The sequence below is a fragment of the Trematomus bernacchii genome, unplaced genomic scaffold (assembly GCF_902827165.1).
Source record: "Trematomus bernacchii unplaced genomic scaffold, fTreBer1.1, whole genome shotgun sequence".
Taxonomy (NCBI): domain Eukaryota; kingdom Metazoa; phylum Chordata; class Actinopteri; order Perciformes; family Nototheniidae; genus Trematomus; species Trematomus bernacchii.
The window spans coordinates 15,700,257-15,722,260 of NW_022987593.1; the positions used below are offsets into that span (position 1 = coordinate 15,700,257).

The 22,004-nt window shown below is 38.4% G+C and overlaps 2 protein-coding genes across 2 annotated transcripts; both read left to right on the forward strand.

The window, feature by feature from the left end:
- The first annotated feature begins 430 nt into the window (after positions 1-430).
- LOC117481977 lies at positions 431-18,647 on the forward strand. The gene is made up of 7 exons (XM_034129923.1): positions 431-458; positions 4,979-5,060; positions 11,937-12,089; positions 13,001-13,186; positions 15,030-15,107; positions 15,196-15,232; positions 17,641-18,647. The coding sequence occupies exons 1-7, from the start codon at positions 431-433 to the stop codon at positions 17,749-17,751; spliced, it is 675 nt and encodes a 224-aa protein (XP_033985814.1). The 3' UTR covers positions 17,752-18,647.
- Positions 4,951-6,779, forward strand: LOC117481860 (nuclear factor 7, brain-like). Its single transcript, XM_034129773.1, has one exon. It carries the CDS (start codon positions 5,096-5,098, stop codon positions 6,521-6,523), a length of 1,428 nt encoding a protein of 475 aa, XP_033985664.1. The 5' UTR covers positions 4,951-5,095; the 3' UTR covers positions 6,524-6,779.
- Positions 18,648-22,004: the final 3,357 nt, after the last annotated feature.

Below are 22,004 nucleotides of genomic sequence, written 5' to 3' on the forward strand. Positions count from 1 at the left end.
GATAAATACACAAATAACAATGCAAACTTACAGGTTGTATACCCAGATCTTCCCCTGCTCCAAACGGTCCAAACAAGCTGTGCATATCCGGCCTCAAACTGGGCAATGTTTTGGAAGCTTTCGTCTGTGAAATGCCGGTTCTTCGAACCTCTGGAGGAGGAACACGACGCTGCTGGTGTGGCCATAGCTCTTGGGGATTGGTCCATTTCGTTCCGGGTACCGCATGACATCAGGCGGTACCCGGAACTAAATGGAAGACTCAAATGGGCAGTGACGTATCTCCAACGAGGCGTTTTGGGGAGGTATTTTCTGTGTTAGAGTTTTACTCGCTACAGGGTGTACTTTGAGGGTTTTGACTCTGCACACCGTTTACATGCATAAAAACCTTCATAACACACAAGGGGACGGGTAATAACCGGAAAAGCATGACATGGGAGCTTTAAGGCTTGGATTAGCGTGTAAGTGAGTGGTAGCTACATCGGTGCTAACCATGCTAATCGTAGCCTCCAAGTTAACTTAAAACCATAGACCGTATATATAAAGGTTAAAACGAAATAGACAAGTGTTAAGCGTTAAGTGGGATAATACTGGAGAACAAAAGGCTTCTGTTTGAGGTTGATAAAATAAGGTCATCCTTGTAACTTAGAGAGATATTTTATTATGTAGGTAGGAACTGTATGCATCGCTAAGGTTAATTTAAATTGGCTATGCTCGAGTATGTAGACAAGCTAACGTCGAAGTAGTGTATGTGAAATCAACCTCACAATAAGATGTGTGTATATTACAATTATTAATGTCATATTTCAAGATGATTACTTAGATATTACAATATGGTTGGTTGAGCTGGAGTTCATTATTGAGCTTACACGTTAACATCACAGTCATCTGAAGAACGAACCCAAACCTTGTTGTTTTTATTAATTGCATTACCAAATTGGTATCAAATAAACATTGGTAACACAACTTCCAAAGTTACAGTAAAATAAAAAGGACCCTGACTCGGACAATACACAATCCAACATGTTCAACAGAAGATAATAAGTTATATTGTTTGTACACATGGTACTTTACATATCTGTTTGTTTAAAGTGTGCAGGTGATGACAGGCTGGACCAGGGAGTGAGAGACAGAACTGGACTCCTCACAGCAGTGAACTTCAGCACAGGTACAAATACTCTTTTTTCATACAGTACAAAGAATCAAGAAAGATATTGGTTTAAATAAATGAAGTATTGACTTTAATACACTGATATACATTCCATTAAACAATACTAAATACTAGATCACCTACACATCAGTGAAGTTGAGGGTTTTTTCCATGCAAAGGGTTACATTTAGATGTTAACAAGCAATATGACTGTCAGCTTTCTAATTTAAGGTATTGAAGGCAAAGATATTTAACGCATAGTGACAACTGCTATTTATCTCTCAATATTGTCTGTAAAAACGTGGTAAAAGTTATTCTTTCAGTGAGACAACAGAGCAAGCTTCTACAGTTGCACTAAGTTTTGATAACAGTTAAATATTATTTTGATAATAAAATATATTTCAATGTTGATGAATTTCATACTGTTCATTCATAATCTGATTGTCTTTGTAGCTCACTGTTGAAATAAAATAAAACATTACAATTACAAAATAATTATATCTACAGCCCCTAAACACAAGCACACCTCTTTCATAAATAACACACTTGTTCTGCAATAATATGTTTTATGTTTCCTGTAATTTTTGTTAGGAAAGGACATGCCTGAAAGACACGACTCAACATTTTCTCCTTCTCTGAGGGTCAAGAAGAACATCCAAGAGGAAAATTAAAAGCTGATGTTATGAGATTTTAAGACCAGTACAGGACATTCACTAAGAAACTACTTTTATTGTGAAGTCAGCTGATCGAATGCACCTATTTCCACATCTACACTCCATCAGCTGATTAATTCTATTTGCCTCACTTTATGAGCTTCACAACACCTGTACCTTGTACCGCAGAGTTTGCAACGTCACAAATAAATGGGGCCAATCTTCAGTCGGATGTGTAATCTAACATTTTCAGTAAGAATAATGGACAAAAGGAGTGCAAATACAAATTCAATTTATTGAAATCTGAACCAAAAGTTAATCAAACATGTTTTAAATAAAAAAGCACATATGGACAGAAGGTGTAAACCTATTAAATGTATAAGTAAACACATTTAGTCAAATAAAGTGACAGACAAGGCCTGTGCAGTTGGTATCAGCTATGCATGGGCTCCTCCATCAGGCCTGGTCCTCCTCGCAGAGGAAAGACCCTCAGTCCTCTCCAAACCAACAGACTGGACGTCCATCACACGGAGGTTTCTCCCTGAAGTCTCTGCAGCTCTCTGGACACCACGCTGTCTCAATACGTCCACACTGAATATGAGTGGGGGAAAATGAAAATAATAAATGCTTTAGACAATAAGAAATATAAAGTTGACTGTTGAGTTGCTCAGTTTTTTTAGATTGTCAATACTATTACTGTATAACTAATATCCCAGGTTAAGAGGCACCTTCAAATAAAGATTGGTCTTTAAATACATTTTGTCTTTTGAATTGTTTGTCTAAAGTCAAGGATCTAGAACTGGTACTTATAGTTTTAATGATACAGTCTGGTTATAATGCTGTTTGGAGGAGGCCTCACAGGTAAGAGCACTAACTAGCTACCATCACATGTACTGTACCTTAGCTTGACTTAAATGTATTAAACGTATAATTAAGTGATAGCAAAATATAAATAACTAATGTCATGCAAACATATTAATTTGCTTGATTCCAGTGTTGCATTTAGCACATTGCATACAAACGTTAAGGGATTTTAAGATTCTGAAGTATTATGCTAAAAACTCAATAACTTAGATTATTATTTATAGTTTTGCTGAATAGTTTCATGTCCGCTTACCTTAGAAACGTAAAATGTGACGGCAGTGTGCAGATGGGGAGCATGTTAGCTTAGCTTCTTAGCTTGAGCTAGCTCTGTTACTTCCCAGCTGGAGGCAGCAGGTCCCGCCTCGGCTCCGCCTCTTTGCCCTTATAGAGTGGCGAAGTCCCTCCCCTTCCGGTTGAGCCCCATGGGACCTTATTTCGGAAAAGTTATGCATTGAAGTCAATGGAGAGAGAAAGATTATCTTTCGATCCCGTTTGAATTGTGCCACGAATTACACATATGATGTTTGTCAATTTAAAAGATAATTTTGCAAGTCAAAAAAAAAAAAATGTGTCGTAAAACTGTGAAGTAACACATTTGTTTGTGTGAAACGCTCAATGAACTACATCTCTGGTCAACAACACACGTCACCAAGATGGCCGTCACTACTGTCTTGTCAACACAACGATTGACTATCCTCACTATGACCACAATGAAACACGTCCTGAAGAATGTCATGCAAAGCTGCCTGCCTGCCTTCCTTTGATTCTCTCTGAACTGCCTGGTCGTTTTAATGTTTAATGTCAACCATTTGTGCAGATAGCATGAAGTAGAGAAGATCGCCGATGCTAACGTTAGCGTTAGCATTTCTCCCCCGGGCTTAAATGGTGTATTATAGAATGATCACACCGGTGACAGTACTATTCAAAGGGTTCACGAAATATGACTACTACTCTTACTGTTTAACATTTTGGGTTACTTAATGTTACTTCATGTTAAGGCTAATAAAAATGACAAGGCTGTAATGCTAACTAACGTGCTAGCTACTAGCTAGCTTGATCCACACACTCTTCTTTCATCAGACGGGAAGCGAAAGAACGAGCAAGACCCATTGCTGGTATAATAACAACCTGGTACTAAGCACACAGGCATCTTGTGAAAGTTATCTTATCTTAGCCAGCGCCATATAGATAGATTCTATCTATATGGCGCTGATCGTATATATACGGTATTATACGTATATCGTAGTGTCTCAATTGTGACATCACTTACGCAACTCTGGGATTTGTAGTCTTTCTAGTTGCGTATTTTTCATAGTCTTATATTTCAACAGTTTTACGACAAACTGTGACTTTTTTTACATAGAAATGATTTTTTAAGATTGACAAACATCATATGTGTAATTCATGGCACAATTCAAACGGGATCGAAAGATAAGTTTTCTCTCCCCATTGACTTCAATGCATAATTTTTCCGAAATAAGGTCCCATTACCCGGAAGTAAGTGGGCGTGACTTCGCCACTCTATTTGGAGCAGGCGGGAGTTAGACTCAGACGTCACTGTCGAGCCGTTAGTGGCCGACTCCGCCTACTAAGGGCTTCTCGGCAACTCTGCAGAATCCTATGGGTGACGTCACGGACCCTACGTCCATTTATATATAGTGGGTGTTTCTCAATCGCGAGTAAAGCTGCTTCAGAGCCACTATTTCAAGCATACTACATCATTGAGTGCCGCCGAAGTACTGTTCCAATCTCCAGTATACTTGGAAATCTACCGAGCCCGGCGTACTCCGTTTGGAGAAATATCGAGTCTGCACATGAGTAGACTTCGCGGTCTTAAAATCCCCACAATGCTTTGCGCACGGACCAATTTCCCCAAATCTGTGGCGGAAGATGTAAGGCGGGGCCTCTCATATGACGCACACCTGCACACTTGCTAGCGTGTTCCACACTTCGTTTTCCGAATGCCAGGAAGTATTCTTGACTCGCTTCTGAAGCAAGATGCTCGGCAGACATGTGCTACCAAGCAAGCGTACTCGCGATTGAGAAACACCCACAGTCTATGGTGCAGCCTCGATATTTCTCTAAACGGAGTACGCCAGGCTCGGTAGATTTCCAAGTATGCTGGAGATTGGAACAGTACTTCGGCGGCACTCGATGACGTAGTATGCTTGAAATAGTGGCTCTGCAGCAGCTTTACTCGCGATTGAGAAACACCCTGAGGAGCGAGGAAATGAAAAATAAGAGAAGTGAAACGCAGCCCCTGTGACGGAGGGCAGAGGAAAAGAGGATTTTGACATTGTTGAACAGAGCTGAGACGCCATTACAGGGTGTGAGATCTCTGCTGCGAGACACGTTTGGAGTATATTTGGGGAGAAGTGGAGAGACATTGGAAGTTGGTGAGTCCTGCTATTGAAAATAACTTTAATATCAAATGGCTGAGAAAACCGTTCTTGTTGAAAGTTACCTGAGCTGCCATGTGTGTTCAGAGACTTTCAGAGATCCCGTGTCTCTGGGCTGCAACCACAGCTTCTGTTCGAGCTGCCTGCAGAAATTCTGGGAACAAAGTAAGAACAAAAACTGTCCCATTTGTAAAAGAAAATCTTCTAAAGAATTTCCCGGAGTGAACTTTGCAATGAAGGAGCTGGCTGACTCCTTTGCTGAGAGACAGAAAGCTGGATCATCTGAGACAGAAAAAGGAGAGAAGAAGGTGGAGGTGGTGTGTAGTAAACATCCAGAAGAGCCTAGATTGTTCTGTATGGATGAAGAGAGAGCTCTGTGTCCTGTCTGTGAGTTTTCTCTCCACCAGAGTCACAAGGTGGTTCCTGTAGAACAAGCAGTCAGTGAGCTGAAGGACCTGCTGAAATCTGACTTAGAGTCTCTGCAGGACAAGAGGGACAAATACAAAGGAGTGGAGGAAACATACAATAAAGTGATTCAAGTGTCCGAGAAGCAGCTGCTGTCCACAGAGAGGCAGATCAGAGCAGAGTTCATCAAGCTCCATCAGTTCCTGAAAGAGGAAGAGGAGTCCAGACTGGCAGCTCTGAGGGAGGAAGAGGAGCTGAAGGGGAAGACTATCAGCAGAGAGATGAAGAGCATTCAGGAGCACATCTCCTCTCTGTCACACAGTATCTCTGCTGTTGAAGAAGAGCTGCAGAAACACAACGGGCCCTTCCTCAGCAGTTACAAAGCCACTCAGAGCAGAGCCAGAGTCCAGAGCTCACTGTCAGACCCACAGCTGCTCTCAGGAGCGCTGACAGATGTGGCCAAACACCTGGGCAACCTGTCCTTCAGAGTCTGGGAGAAGATGAAGGACCAGGTCCACTTCAGTCCTGTCATTCTGAACCCAAACACTGCACGCAGCTGGCTCTCTCTGTCTGATGATCTGACCAGTGTGAGACAAGGAGACAAAGATCAGCAGCTTCCTGATAATCCAGAGAGATTCACTAAGTATGCTCATGTTCTGGGCTCTGAGGGCTTCAGCTCAGGGAAACACAGCTGGGAGGTGGAGGTGGGAGATCATCCTGCCTGGAGTATAGGTTTGGCTAAAGAGTCAGTTGACAGGAAGGGAGAGATACGTGGCTCACCAAAATATGGAATCTGGTCTTTAAGACATCGCAGTGGAAAATACACTAATGGTGCTGGTAAGACTGTCAGAGTGGAGAAGAATCTCCAGAGGATCAGAGTCCAGCTGGACTATGAGAGGGGGGAGGTGTCCTTCTACGACCCTAAAGACATGACTCCCATCTGCACTCTCAGAGACACTTTCACTGAGAAACTCTTCCCATATTTCAGTATTTTAAAAGCTGGTGATGCTAAAACTGCTGATATCAAAATCTGTCAAAGTGAGATTTCTCTGTGATGTTCAGGAGTGTTGGTTCAGACTTTATTCTGACTTCGTCTGTCTAGATCCTTTTGAAATAATCAAGGTAAAAAACAACAGATGATAATCAGAATTTAATTTGAGTCTGTAAGATTTTAAATGTTAAGAAGATTTGATCAGGTTTTATTTACAGAGTTTTACACGTTTTACTCAAAGTCTCAGTGCAACAAAACTAATCATTTGTTTATTTTTTATAGTTTATCATTTTGTTATACTTTATTATCATGTTTTTATAGCTTTAATGTCATGAGATTGTTTGATTGTTTTTTGTGAATTCTTGGCTTTTAAGAAATGTATTCATTTTGTATGTCGTGCTGAAACTGCATGAAATCAACCAAACTAACAAATGAAAGCTGTCAATTCTCCTTTTATCAACATCTAGTTAATAATGACACACTATATAGCACTATAAGTCATGAGTTTAACTTTCTGATATTTGTAGGTCTTTTGATGAATTATGTTTAGATATGGATATATTGTTTTACTCTCCACAGGCAAGTCATTTAATACTTCTATTTCATTCTTTCATTGTTGCAATGTTTCTTTGGGACGTTTTCCGTACTGTATACATGGACAATAACATTTATTGTGATTGAAAATGTAAATGTTGTTATCAACCTAAAAGGAATCACAGCTGTAGAATGAAGTTTAGTATTTGTAATGCTGCTTCAGATATCTTATGATTCAATAACCAGCAGTTTGATGCAGAAATGTGTCTCTGAACTTGATATTGGTTTCTTCAGGTGAATCTGTCATATGTGACAAATTACAAATATAAATGACAAAAGACAATTGTACAACAAACTATAATATAAATAAATAATTCTTAATGATTTAATCTCTTCTTATTTTTTGCATTGCATCCCTTCAAACATCTGTTTTAACCTCAACATGAATTGACAGCCAAACTCATGAAATCTACATTTCCTTTTGTGAAGTCATGTTGTTAACCTGCTGTAAACAAAGAAGCTCCCACCCTGATGAAGGAGAATCAGCAGAAAACATGTGAGGGGTAAAGCATGGCATACTGGAGTTGTGCCACGTGTTTGATTTGATGGAGTTGTTTTGATTCTCTCTTAGAAACAGTCAGGAGTCACATTTACCTTTCTCCAACTCCACTGCAGCATTATAACATAACAAGTAGCTTCAACATTAAAAAGAGTAATGCATTACAATCACTTCCTGCTAAATACATATTTATTCACTATGATACTCTGTCTTCATTTACTTCAAATCCCAATGATCCAGTTGTTGATCAGCTGTGTTATTTAAAGGTCACCTATCATGCTATTTTTAGGCAATAGCATAGGTCTCAGATATATAAAAAGATATAAAAAACATGTCTATGAAGTGTTTTGCTCAAAATACCAAACAGATCACCCATTCTAGCCATGCCTCATTTCCTCTATTTCACTTCCTGTTTCAAATGTGCTGATTTGGGATATAAAACTTAAAAAAGAAAAAAAAATTGATTTAAAAAGAAAAGAGGGGCGGAGCTTATGCGGGACCCGGCAGCTACTGTCTAAACTAAATACTGCCGTGATGAAACGCCATATCATGGATTATCAAGGATTATTTCTGAAACAGTATGGAGCTCAAAGGCTTTCTCTCTTGCCGGTTATACCACAAGGTGAGTTCCTTTTTATTTCCTGCTTCTTCACACACATGCTCTCCAGTACAGGTTAGCTCTGAGTGTTAGCGATGCTAATGTAAACATGCACCGACCATATTACGTCCAAAACAGTCGGGCATTATTTCTGATAGCAACTTTCTGATGGGGCCGTGGGTGTAAAGCCAGCCTACATTTCCGATATTACGCCGTATCGGACGCAAATCTGGATCAGCCCCGTTTTTAGAGATTTGAGTACGGAGGAAAAGAGAGAGGGTTTTATTTTCTGAGGCTGCGTGAGTTCCCCGACACACCGGGGACACATATTTATGTATAAAAGACATGAAAAAGTGCATTTTGCATGATACAGTAGGTCCCCTTTAAAGTAAGACTTATTGCCGGTATTTCTCACTTAATCTAGCTAGGTAAACATGGTTTATATAAAAAGTAAACTAGTATTTCCCCTTTAACTTTTTTTGTTATAATTCACTTGCCTTAAATACTACAATTTACTTTTATAATTTAGTTTTTAATCAATTAACCTAGCTTGAAGACAGAAACTGTATATTTATATATACTGTGAGGTTCAAAGCATAATAGCATTTAATAAATTAAGTGGTAAACCTGTCATGAGCCCCCCCAGAGTGATATCAAATAAAGGTTTGGTACTTACATATCCACGTTCCAGACTTACATCTCCTCTGCAGAAACGTTGAAGCTGGTGTAAACATCTGGAAGCTGAAAACAATTTACTTCAATCTTTCATAAGAGGCCCTGTTCTGTCTGTTTGGGGCGTTCCTCTGCTGTAGTGTAATATAGGTTTTAGTGCATGTGAATGGTCTCAGAGGCTAACATCCCTGTGTTCCTCCAGAGGGAGTTTCTGTCCTGCCTGAAACGCCTCCATTGGACTCCTTTGTTTACTTCTGTAACATAAGCCGCTTTCACACCAAGTACTTTGCCGTACTTAGTTCCCAGTACTTAGTCCCGCCGAACTCTTTAGTCTCGTAAACTGTCTTAGTAAATCGCATTCACACCTGAATAAGTCCCTGAGGGAGGATTAGGCAAATGAAGCCGCTGACGTCACTTCTTCTTCTTCTTCTGCTTTGGGTTTACTGGCAGGCCGCAAACAACTTCACGGCGTATACTGCCACCCGAGTCCCGAGTAAATCGGCAGAGCGCCGATACCTCCTCATCACTCCACCGATCCCACGTTTTATTTTGTGTTGCCATAAGTTAGTCTCTCTGCGTTTCTGCGCTGGGCTAATGCTAATGCTAATAATGCTAATGCGAGCAAATAAAATGCCGGCTTCACAAAACTTTTTGGGAGTTTTACGGGGCGTGGTTTGCAATCCGCCCAGCCAATCAGAAATTGGAACCTTTTTCTCCCACGAAAGTACCTGCTCTCTAGCAGGGACTAAAAAGGTTCTCATGAACTAAGTTCTAGTTCCAGATATTTTTGGTGTGAAAGCAAATTCCCAAGAACTATCGGAACTATTCCTGGGAAAAGTACTCCGGTGTGAAAGCGCCTATTGTGACATCACTATGTAACACCTGCGCTTCTATTGGCTAGCGCTCCAACACATTGAACATTAAAGCACGGAAACATGTCACAGGAAATACAGGAAATCTGAACCTGAAGTTAAGCAGAGAACGACCCCTTTAAACAAACACTGAGGAAATAAAGAAACCCTCACAGCTTCAGATGGATTTCAGTTCATAATCTTTCATATTATATCATGTGCAGTGGCGACTGGTCATTAGGGGCATGTGGGGCACAGCCCCACCTAGTGTCAGCAGAAAGTATTACACATAATGATTACAAAAAATGCAAAGAGATGCAAAAAAAGAAATACAAAAATATATAAAATATATTTTAAGGTCATGTTTAATCATCTGATTCGTCTGTACATTGCTGTTTTAGTCTGTGTTCTTCTAATTAGTGTCTACAGTGCCGTTTTGACCCATGTGGGACAAAACCTGACCATGCCCCACCCACTCACTGTCAAAGTGAACGGTGACTCTAAAAACTACACTGCGCATGCTCAGAGTATTTTTCAATGTAATGTGTGCGGCAAAAAAAAAAAGACCAAAGGGGCACAGAGCTGCCATCCCCACCATACGTCATCTCACATCATTCAGAGCTGATTGGCTGTAAGTACGTGTACCGCGAAAAGTGTGCTGTGTGAAGAGGAGACGAGAGAGCTGCAGTGACGCGTCCTAAAACCAGGAAGTAAGCTGCAAAAAAGCAATGAGGTTTCTACATACTGTAGGATTTTAGAAAATAGCTCGAAATAAGATCTGTGGGAAACGTACCTGTTAGATAAATGCACGTTTTGTTCAGCCGGATAATATCCACATGTCTACCCTACTTTTATAATTTTTTTATCATAAATCTATCGATTAGATTTATGATAGACTTTTGAAACTACAAGAAGATAAGGAGGACTTTTACAAAAAAGTTATAGAAATGTTTGTCCAGAAGGATAGGCAAATGGACTTCATCTTCAAGTCAAGGTAAGACCGCAATTTTATTGAAAATGGGATCTTACTAAGAGAGAACAATTCAATATTTAAATGATAAAATTACATTTTTTGGGTATCCTTTTGTTGAACTGTCTGTTTAAAATTAATCGAAGCATCAGACAAAAAAAGCTTTTGAAAATAATATTATATTTTGGCTTAGGTCAAAATGTAATATTTGTAAACCTGAAGAGTCAGTGCCAGTGCCTCACCAGCCATGAACCTCACTGCACGTCACTGCAGAAGCTTATATATAGACATCTAAGTTTTTTGTGCCCCACCACTTTTGTACTTATAAAAACGCCACTGATCATGTGTACTCTGATATTGGAAGAGTACATTCAGGATTTTCCCAACACATTTAAACAGAACAGGTGTGTGTGTGTGTGTGTGTGTGTGTGTGTGTGTGTGTGTGTGTGTGTGTGTGTGTGTGTGTGTGTGTGTGTGTGTGTGTGTGTGTGTGTGTGTGTGTGTGTGTGTGTGTGTGTGTGTGTGTGTACCTGATGAGCGTGGTCCAGCAGGAGCGTCCGTCCAGGCAGCGAAGGTAACAGCTGATCGTTGTTTTCTTGAACTGCTTCACGTCCTCCAGCTCTTCTTCTCTCATGTCGGCTCTCTGAGCCACGAACAGCTGCATCAGGTTGAACAGCTCCTCCACCGCCTGCAGGGGGCAGCACACACCTTAGTTTAGCATTTACAATATTGGGTATTTTAGATCGCAGTACTGTACTTAAGTACATTTTTCTGGTATCAGTACTTTACTCCACTACTTATTTTTCTGACGACTTTTTACTTTGACTTCTTACATTTTGAACCCAAATACCTGTACTTTCTACTTCTTACATTTTCCAAACAGGCTGGTTACTTTAGTTTGAATGTGTGTTTGGTGGCGTGATCATTATTATTTAGAGTCAATGCGTGCCTATTGATTTGAACACGATCCGTGTATCCATCATTTCCTGGTCTTCTCTAAAGAAGAGAGACCAATGAAAACGTAGTCATGTTGCCGTTGTTCAGCATGGAAACATTCATTAGCTAACAATGACATTATTGTTCTATTAATATAAAGGGAGGTCAGGTACTCTTTAAAACAGCTGCTAGTATATCAGCATGTGAAGGACACTGTTCAGGAACTAGGTGATGCTCTGTATGTGATGACTACTTCCAATCTGGAGAGGATCAGAAATACATGGATCCTGAGATTGAAGCTCAAGCCGGTGACCAGTGAGATGTTTTCTCCATGTTATTAACATGTGTCTCCTGCAGGTCTCTGGGTGCAGCTCTGGGCTTCACCGTGAACATCCTGGAGGTGTGGAGCTCTAACGGAGGATCGTCCAGAGCGAGCGCCTCCATCAGGACTCTGATCAGCTTCATCTCTGAGGACGGAGGGAAGGTGGTTCCCTCGGAGGACGTCACGCAGTAAGAGCTGCTGTTTAATGTGTGATATTGACGTTAACATGCAGAGATTTACTTACAAGTTATTACAAAGAAACCAGAATATATGTTAGCGGTGGAAAGTCACCAAGTACATTTACTAAAGGTACTTTTTCTTTCCATTGATTTAAGTGTAAATCTAATCAACTTCATCCGAGAGGAAAATATTTGACTTCATTATGTTATTAATGACAGTTAATGACCTTGTATATATGGATTTTCCAAACAGTTATGATGAGGTTATAGAATATGATGTTGTTACAATCAAACCATCCAACAGTTGAGAGAAGTACAGCTCTCCTGATAACTTCAATTCATCCATTGACAGAAAATGTATCTGCTATATTTTGATAATCATATCAAATATGTCCAGCTTCTTAAATGTGAAGATTTGCTGCTTTGAGAGTAGAAATAAACAATTCTAAAATTTGAAAATTGAAGTTGAAATACCAATTTACAGTAAACTAAATATAAAGCATGATATTATATACATTAAGTGTACATTAAATGTTTTGGTAAAACAAACATTGTGAAGGTGTTACTTTGGGCTCTGGGTAATTATGACGTTATTTCTCAATGTTTTCTATCTTTCTTTACAAACCAAAAATTGATGGTGAAATGGAGAAAATGGTGATTAAAATACAAAAATAATAAATAATTTGTATATCTTAAGTACATTTTCTTTTTTTGAAAAGCATTTAATGCAGGCCTTTAAGTGATTTCTGCAGAGTGGTGATCACACTGGATCTGAAAGTATCATTACATGAGTCCTGTTCCTCCTTTGAAAAACAGAAAAGCTATTTAAGTATCAACTCCAAAACCAACGTTTGTCTGCACTTCCCATCAGTTAGAAGATGTGTGTGTTACCTCTAACATCCCCCTCCCCCCTCCTGCAGGAAGCTTCAGAGCCAGGCTGCGGCTGTGAGGGCGGAGCTGGTCAAAGTGTTCGGGGACGGGCTGCTCTTCGATGTGGAGATAGAACCTGAAGGTCCCGCCTCCAGCCAGCCGGCGCTCATCGCTCTGGGCGTCCTGCTGGCGCTGAGCATGCTGGGATTGATCGTTGCTGTGGCCTTCATCATCAGGTGAGAGAAGAGATGTCGTCATTAAAGCATGTCGGTATCATCTTTATCGTCTTTAAAGGCCTGCTTGTTCTCCCGTGCTTTTGCAGACCACGTGTAAGACGTATCAGTCTGTGTTTTCTAAATTGGGGTTTTCTATTTTGTTGTGTTTTAAAATGTTTCTACATCATGTATGAGGGTTTTCAGTCCGTGGCTATAAGTATGGTTTCATTGTCTCGTGCTTTTACATTTGTTTCTTTTTGTCCTATCGGTTTTGTCTAAATGTATTTATGCTGCTTTTTTATATATGTATTGATGTACAGCACTTTGGTCAACTCTGTTGTTTTTAAATATATAAATAAAGTTGGATTGGATTGGATTACACCCTGGAGAGAGAAATGACACAATGCAGGTTTAATATGAGTCTTTAACGTTAGATGGGGTTGACCTCAGAATTCTGACGGTTTTCTATCTGAGGCAAATTATTAATTTGTTGAGGATATTCTAAATATACTGTACACATATAAACTGATAGGGCTTACATAGTTTACCTGAAGAGCTATCGCATGATGTCAAAGTTCTGCACACATCTTTCATAAATGCATTATGCCTTTTCCTCTAGGAGCTCTTTATGTTCACACCGTTTGACTTTAATGTCCCTGGGGTTTGTCATTTATCACCAGAGAGGGCAACAGTACACGCATCCTTTACTCAAGTAGAAGTACACACATCCTTTACTCAAGTAGAAGTACACACATCCTTTACTCAAGTAGAAGTACAGATACTCGTGTTTAAAAATACTCTGGTAAAAGTAGAAGTACTGACTAAACTTCTTTACTCAAGTTAAAAGTAAAGAGGGCTTTGAAATGTACTTCAGTAAAAAGTACCCATAACTAGCAGCTGTTTTAAAGAGTACCTGACCTCCCTTTATATTAATAGAACAATAATGTCATTGTTAGCTAATGAATGTTTCCATGCTGAACAACGGCAACATGACAACGTTTCCATTGGTCCCTCTTCTTTAGAGAAGACCAGGAAATGATGGATACACGGATCGTGTTCAAATCAATAGGCACGCAATGACTCTAAATAATAATGATCACGCCACCAAACACACATTCAAACTAAAGGAACCAGCCTGTTTGGAAAATGTGAGAAGTAGAAAGTTCAGGTATTTGAGTTCAACATGTAAGAAGTAGAAAGTACAGGTATTTGTGTTCAACATGTAAGAAGTAGAAAGTACAGGTATTTGTGTTCAAAATGTAAGAAGTAGAAAGTACAGGTATTTGTGTTCAACATGTAAGAAGTAGAAAGTACAGGTATTTGTGTTCAAAATGTAAGAAGTAGAAAGTACAGGTATTTGTGTTCAAAATGTAAGAAGTAGAAAGTACAGGTATTTGTGTTCAACATGTAAGAAGTAGAAAGTACAGGTATTTGGGTTCAAAATGTAAGAAGTAGAAAGTACAGGTATTTGTGTTCAACATGTAAGAAGTAGAAAGTACAGGTATTTGGGTTCAACATGTAAGAAGTAGAAAGTACAGGTATTTGGGTTCAAAATCTAAGAAGTAGAAAGTACAGGTATTTGTGTTAAAATGTAAGAAGTAGAAAGTACAGGTATTTGTGTTCAAAATGTAAGAAGTAGAAAGTACAGGTATTTGTGTTCAAAATGTAAGAAGTAGAAAGTACAGGTATTTGTGTTCAACATGTAAGAAGTAGAAAGTACAGGTATTTGTGTTCAAAATGTAAGAAGTAGAAAATACAGGTATTTGTGTTCAAAATGTAAGAAGTCAAAGTAAAAATATGAGTCTCTGGATGAATGAAGGTAGAAGTGTCACATTTTAAAATGACGACGTGTTTCCTCTCTCAGGTTCAAGAGGAGTCAGAAACACGAGCAGGATTCAGACAAGGAGAGTTTTGACATCGGGCGAAACGCTGAAGGTTACACGTGAGTCCTCCACAAACTCCTCATGGTCTTCCTCACTCTTCCTCACAGCGTCCGTCTGAAGACTTCTAATGAAATCTGTTTGTTACAGGAACAAGTCTCTGAACGGGGCGGAAGCGTCTGAACAGGTACGAAGAAGACGCATTCAAAGTGTCACAATATAAATACTGATAGTCAGCTTGTGATATCATATTTCAAAGTCTTCGACATTATCAAACACATCCATATTACCACGATATCGTAGGGTTCACTATTGGTGCTTCCATCAAATATTTACATACTGTAATTTTGATAAATAATCTGGAGATAAGGACTCGGAAAGACAAATAAAAATGTGATAAATAAATCAAACAGAAAACACTTGTATCAACTATCACAATATTGATTTATTACCCAGCCCTGAAACAACACTACTACAAGTAAAATAAGTATTTAAGTATCACAGTATTAGTATTTAGCCTGTCAGTGTTTTACTATTATTTAATTTGTTTCTGGATTAATATTACTGCTTTTTAGATGTTTATGGTGGTGCTAATGTTAACTCCTTCATATGATGATGGGTCGTTTAATCTACACAACGCATCATACTCATTTATTGATATTGAAAATATAAAAGTATCATTTGTTTGTAGCTTCGTCCTAAGACAACTCATATCCTTTCCTCACTTTCCTAAGAAAAACCCCCCTGTTTCAGCTTTGTGATGATGCATTTTCCTGCTGATCCAAGAGGGGTTTTAAAGACTTTATTTAGATTAATAAGTAGGAGAATTGTATCAACACATAAACTGGACAGGAAAAGTACAACATTTCCCTGTGAAATAAAGTAGAATGAATTGAAAATACTCAAGTTAACTAGCATGAATGTATATTTAAAGGTCACCTATTATGCAAAATCCACTTCTTCATGTCTCTTCTTCATCAACATGTGTCCCCTCTTCTTCATGTCTCTTCTTCATCAACATGTGTCCCCTCTTCTTCATGTCTCTTCTACATCAACATGTGTCCCCTCTTCTTCATGTCTCTTCTACATCAATATGTGTCCCCTCTTCTTCATGTCTCTTCTACATCAACATGTGTCCCCTCTTCTTCATGTCTCTTCTACATCAATATGTGTCCCCTCTTCTTCATGTCTCTTCTACATCAACATGTGTCCCCTCTTCTCCATGTCTCTTCTACATCAACATGTGTCCCCTCTTCTTCATGTCTCTTCTACATCAACATGTGTCCCCCTCTTCTTCATGTCTCTTCTACATCAACATGTGTCCCCTCTTCTTCATGTCTCTTCTACATCAACATGTGTCCCCTCTTCTCCATGTCTCTTCTACATCAACATGTGTCCCCTCTTCTTCATGTCTCTTCTACATCAACATGTGTCCCCTCTTCTTCATGTCTCTTCTACATCAACATGTGTCCCCTCTTCTTCATGTCTCTTCTACATCAACATGTGTCCCCTCTTCTCCATGTCTCTTCTACATCATCATGTGTCCCCTCTTCTCCATGTCTCTTCTACATCAACATGTGTCCCCTCTTCTTCATGTCTCTTCTACATCAATATGTGTCCCCTCTTCTTCATGTCTCTTCTACATCAACATGTGTCCCCTCTTCTTCATGTCTCTTCTACATCAACATGTGTCCCCTCTTCTTCATGTCTCTTCTACATCAACATGTGTCCCCTCTTCTCCATGTCTCTTCTACATCAACATGTGTCCCCTCTTCTTCATGTCTCTTCTACATCAACATGTGTCCCCTCTTCTTCATGTCTCTTCTACATCAACATGTGTCCCCTCTTCTCCATGTCTCTTCTACATCAACATGTGTCCCCTCTTCTTCATGTCTCTTCTACATCAATATGTGTCCCCTCTTCTTCATGTCTCTTCTACATCAACATGTGTCCCCTCTTCTCCATGTCTCTTCTACATCAACATGTGTCCCCTCTTCTTCATGTCTCTTCTACATCAACATGTGTCCCCTCTTCTTCATGTCTCTTCTACATCAACATGTGTCCCCTCTTCTTCATGTCTCTTCTACATCAACATGTGTCCCCTCTGTGGAAAGAGACTCTGAAAGTTTCAGGAACAAAGATTCTCTCTCTTTTTGCCCTGATCCATTTATATAAAAACTTGTCTGAAAATGAGCTGATCAGATTTTGGCCACTTTTTGATGTCATAATGATGTTTATAGCTTGTGTATCCATTAGCCAATCAGCAACCAAGGTAACCCCCCCCCCCCCCCCACCTTATCACCTGAATCTCCTCCTAGAGCACCATTGTGTTCTTTGTAACCAAATCTCTCTCAGAGGGGCGTGGGGAGGGGCTCCTTATTTTCATCTAAAGTAACAGACAGAGAATCAGCACTTTGGAAACAGGGCTGAAACAGAGGGGATTATGGGATGCTGCAATGATCTGTTTGGTGTTTCAGCCAATCAGAGACATGTTCTGTATATATCTGAGACCTGTAATATATTGATGAAAAAAAGAGTATAGTAGGGGACCTTTAAAGTATTTGATTAAATGTCCTGTATTTGTTTCATTGACAGACGAGGGAACAGGAGAATGCAGCAGAGGACGGAGACAGTGTGAGGTTTAAAGCAAACGCTCAGTGGAAGAACGAGGAGAGAGACGGAGAGGAAAGCAGAACGACTCTCTGATCTGAAAACAGCTGATTCACTCTGAACAGTCTGCAGAGCGCCAACGACATCACGACTGATATTTAAATATATTTAAAGCAAGTCACTTTGTGTTAAAGATTAGAAACATTACAAGCCGTCTGCTTCCTAAATATTTAGACTTATCGAGCAGTTTCAAATACACCTTGGTCCAAAGGCTGCTAATTGACGCTATAATTGATAAATGGATGTTTGATACAGTGATCTCCATACTGAGCAAGTCCATGAAATGCTGCTGAAAGCTCTGGAAAAAGATAGTTAATTGATCATTTTTAGATCTTACATTTATTATTGTAATGACGGACTAGATTAAATGACAGTCAGATTTTTAAAGTGTCAAAAAGTGGCGCTCTCCAGACTCCAGACAAACACAAACATCACAGCAGCAGATTTGATTGAAATTGACTCGACGAGAATCAGCTGCAGTCGTGTTCAGATTGAGTTTTTATTTTTAAACAAATCCTCTGATCAGCCTGAGCAATACGAAACAAATCATAAATAAGATGGTGCTTTATTCTGAGAAGACGATTTATTCTGAAAGCAGGTAAAATGTTCTCACCTCAATTCAATTTGAAGTCGAGGGAAAATAATGAAATACTGGACAGAAAGTCTCATCAGGACGTCTGTGTTTCTGTACAGAGACTCTTTATCATCAGCCTGTCGATTCAATTTACTCAATTGTATTTTGTCGTAAACTACTGTAACCAAACATGTTTATAATTTAACAAATATCTGATGTTCAAATGTCACTTTTTATTTCCAGACAAACATTTGATCTATCTTTGCACTTTATTTGCAAAAATGTAAATAATATTTCTGGAGCTCTGTAGTAACACTGGACCATAAAACATCTGTATAATAAAACATATTTTAAATTGTATCATTTCAAATGTTCTGCTTTTTTGATTCCAGACGTGTTGCTGCTTTTACATATTTTACTGTAACACACATCTAGATGTAATGTAGGGAAAGTAATCAACTGAACATCAGCCATGAGTTTCTCTTAAAGGTCACCCATCATGCTATTTATTTATTATTTATTTAACACACACACACACACACACACTTTTGTTAGCCCCGGGTCACCCTGTATGTAATGTCAATGTGTAGGTGGGAGGGGGGGTACAGTGGGTGGTCATTGAAAATGTGTTCTGATAAATGTTCTACACAGAAAATGAGCCAAGGCCATTGAGTGTGAGTTTGAAAAAATAATTGATCATATCATTTTTCTTTAGCTAAATAATGTAAACGGGTCCCACAGACCCGAACACCGTACAAGGGTTAAGTTTAGATTGAACACTGGTCAGATGATCAAACAGAGGAAACAAATGGGTTAAAAACATGTTTGAGTCAGAACTTGAAAGTCTTCCAGATTCTAAAGTTCATCTTTCCAATATATCTGCTGGTCATAAAAACAGATGACTGCATTTCTATCAATGATTAACTAGTAAAAGAGATTAGAGGGATTGAAAGTGAATGCTGACATTGTTGAAGAGAGCCTTGACACCAGTACACTGTGGGAGATCTCCAACAACACAGTTAGAGGACTGTAAGAGGCAAGCCGAGGGGAAGTACAAGGTGAGCTGCTTCTTGAAGTTTCCTGAGCTGCCATGTGTGCTCAGAGACTTTCCCTTACGCAAAGAAAATATATTTCCCCATATATTAACTGTCAATATATTGCATTATTTTGTTTTCTGATTTACTGGTTAATTGAAAAGATTTAATAAAGGAAATCTTGCTGTTGGCTACACCAAGTGATACTGATTAATAATCAACATGAAAAACATATTTATTCATATCTACAAAATATATTGAAAATATATTGAAGATATATAGAATAATATATTGTGTTAATATATTACAATATATATTGAATAATATATAGTGATAATATATTGTAATATATGGGATAATACATCAGTAATTGCCGCTTTCCATATATTGAGTAATATATGTAAATATATATAATATATTGGTTGTGTATATATGTGAACATACATTTACTATATATTAACATTTATATGGGGACATGTACTATATATATTCACAAATATATGGGGACATGTATGTACTATATATTCAGTTTTATATGGGGACATATATGTAGAATATATTCACAATTATATGGGGACATGTACTATATATATTCACAAATATATGGGGACATGTATGTACTATATATTCAGTTTTATATGGGGACATATATGTAGAATATATTCACAATTATATGGGGACATGTACTATATATATTCACAAATATATGGGGACATGTATGCTCTATATATTCAGATTTATATGGGGACATGTATGCAGAATATATTCACAATTATATGGGGACATGTACTATATATATTCACAATTATATGGGGACATGTATGCAATATATATATTCAGATTTATAAAAGACCATGTACGTACCATATATTCTGAACATGAGTGCAATATGTGTTCACAATGAGGAGAAATGCATGTTCTGATAAAAAAAATCTTTCATTTAATTTCAAACCTTTATTTATGCAGGTGAATCCCATTGAGATCATTGATCTCTTTTTCAAGGGTGACCTGCTGCAAGTAGGTTCCACATGAATACATATAAACATAACAGAAAAACAAAAAAGGACATCATACAGCATATTTACAGTGACTACAGTTTACATAGCTAGTAACATTTACAGGTTCCAACAGTTTCCGATTGGATAGCATCTATCCTTGCTTTAAAAACATTTAGTGGAACCAAATTGCTCAGACTGTTCCAAGTTAGCGGAGCTGCGCATCTAAATGCTATCTTCCCTAAGACAGTCCTAGCAGTTGGCACATTTAATAAAACCACAGCATTCGATCTCAGGCAGTAGCCACTTACAATTCGCCGTGAGATCAGGGAGCAGATGTAGGAACGAAGTTTCCCTAACATGGCTTTGTATATAAAAATGTACCAGTGACTGAGCCTCCGTACAGTTAGTGAAGGCAGACCAGCCCTTGCATACAGGGTACGGTGATGGGTTAATGCTTTACAGTTTGTCACAAATCTCAGTGCACTGTGATAGGCGGCATCTAACTTGATCAGGTAATGGGCAGGTGCATTCATATAGATCAGATCACCATAGTCCAGTACAGGTAAAAAGATCACAGAGCCTTTTTCTGGCCTCAAGTGAGAAACAGGACTTGTTCCTGTAAAAGAAACCTAGCCTAACCCTCAGTTTTTTAAGCAGGTTATTGACATGAAGTTTAAAAATGAGACAATCATCAAGCCAGATACCAAGGTATTTGTAACAGGCAACCACTTCAAGTTTTATTCCTTGCGTAATTACAATATCTAAAACAGGCTCTGGTGTCTTTTTTAGTTTTTGAAAAGAGCATTACCTTGGTTTTATCAACATTTAAAAGAAGCTTAAGCTCTGAGAGCTGAGTCTGAATAATGAGAAGCTTAATTTGTTTTTTTCTATCAATGTGTAAGTTATCAAAATACTCATTAAAAGAAGGACAAGGAACGAATAAAAGAAAAGGCCTATAAACAACACAGTATGTAATGACTCAAGAACATTTTTATGTAATTATGTAATAAAACCCACATTTTGTAATAATCTGCTGCATTCTGTAACAGCCTGAACGCAATATAAAATAAATTTCCCTGCATTTTGTAATAAATTATTACATTTTGCAATGGTTATTACAAAATGCGTGAGTTGCCCTTTTAAAAAACTGTAATATTCATTATGTAACCATAACCAAACTGTAAATATATCCCAAAATTGATGTTGATATACATGTTGGCTAATGAATATGGTAACACTTGATCTAGTTTTGGCCAATGAAAGATATTCTACTGAAGTATTTTTAAATTATGAGTAAGGATGATTCATGGTTGAATAAATAAATAAACAGTTGTAATGTTATTGTTTGCAACTCATTTTGTAATAACCACAGCAATATGTAATAATATATTTCAAAATGTGGCGACATGTATTACATATTTGCATTGAACTTGTTTACTACATAATGGGCAAATTATTACAAAAGGAGGTGTTATTACATAATGAAGGGAAAATGTATTACATTTTGTATAGGTATAGTTAATAAATGATGCATTGTTATTTCATACAGGGCCAAAAAGAGCAGTCTGTTATCCTATTTAACAATCTTGTTTTTTGTTTCACCTGGTGACAACTTTAAACATGAGCTGATCACTCATTAAAACAAGGTCCGGAACAGGGCCAAACAGTCTTGTACCCTATTTA

Bases quoted from the DNA above. Each gene is read 5' to 3' on its own strand.
- LOC117481977 (XM_034129923.1), top strand. From the start codon at position 431: ATGGGAGCTTTAAGGCTTGGATTAGCGT. The intron at 13,187-15,029 runs GTGAGAGAAGAG...TTCCTCTCTCAG, and splicing joins GCTGTGGCCTTCATCATCAG to GTTCAAGAGGAGTCAGAAAC. The intron at 15,233-17,640 runs GTACGAAGAAGA...TTTCATTGACAG, and splicing joins GGGCGGAAGCGTCTGAACAG to ACGAGGGAACAGGAGAATGC.
- LOC117481860 (XM_034129773.1), top strand. From the start codon at position 5,096: ATGGCTGAGAAAACCGTTCTTGTTGAAAGTTACCTGAGCTGCCATGTG.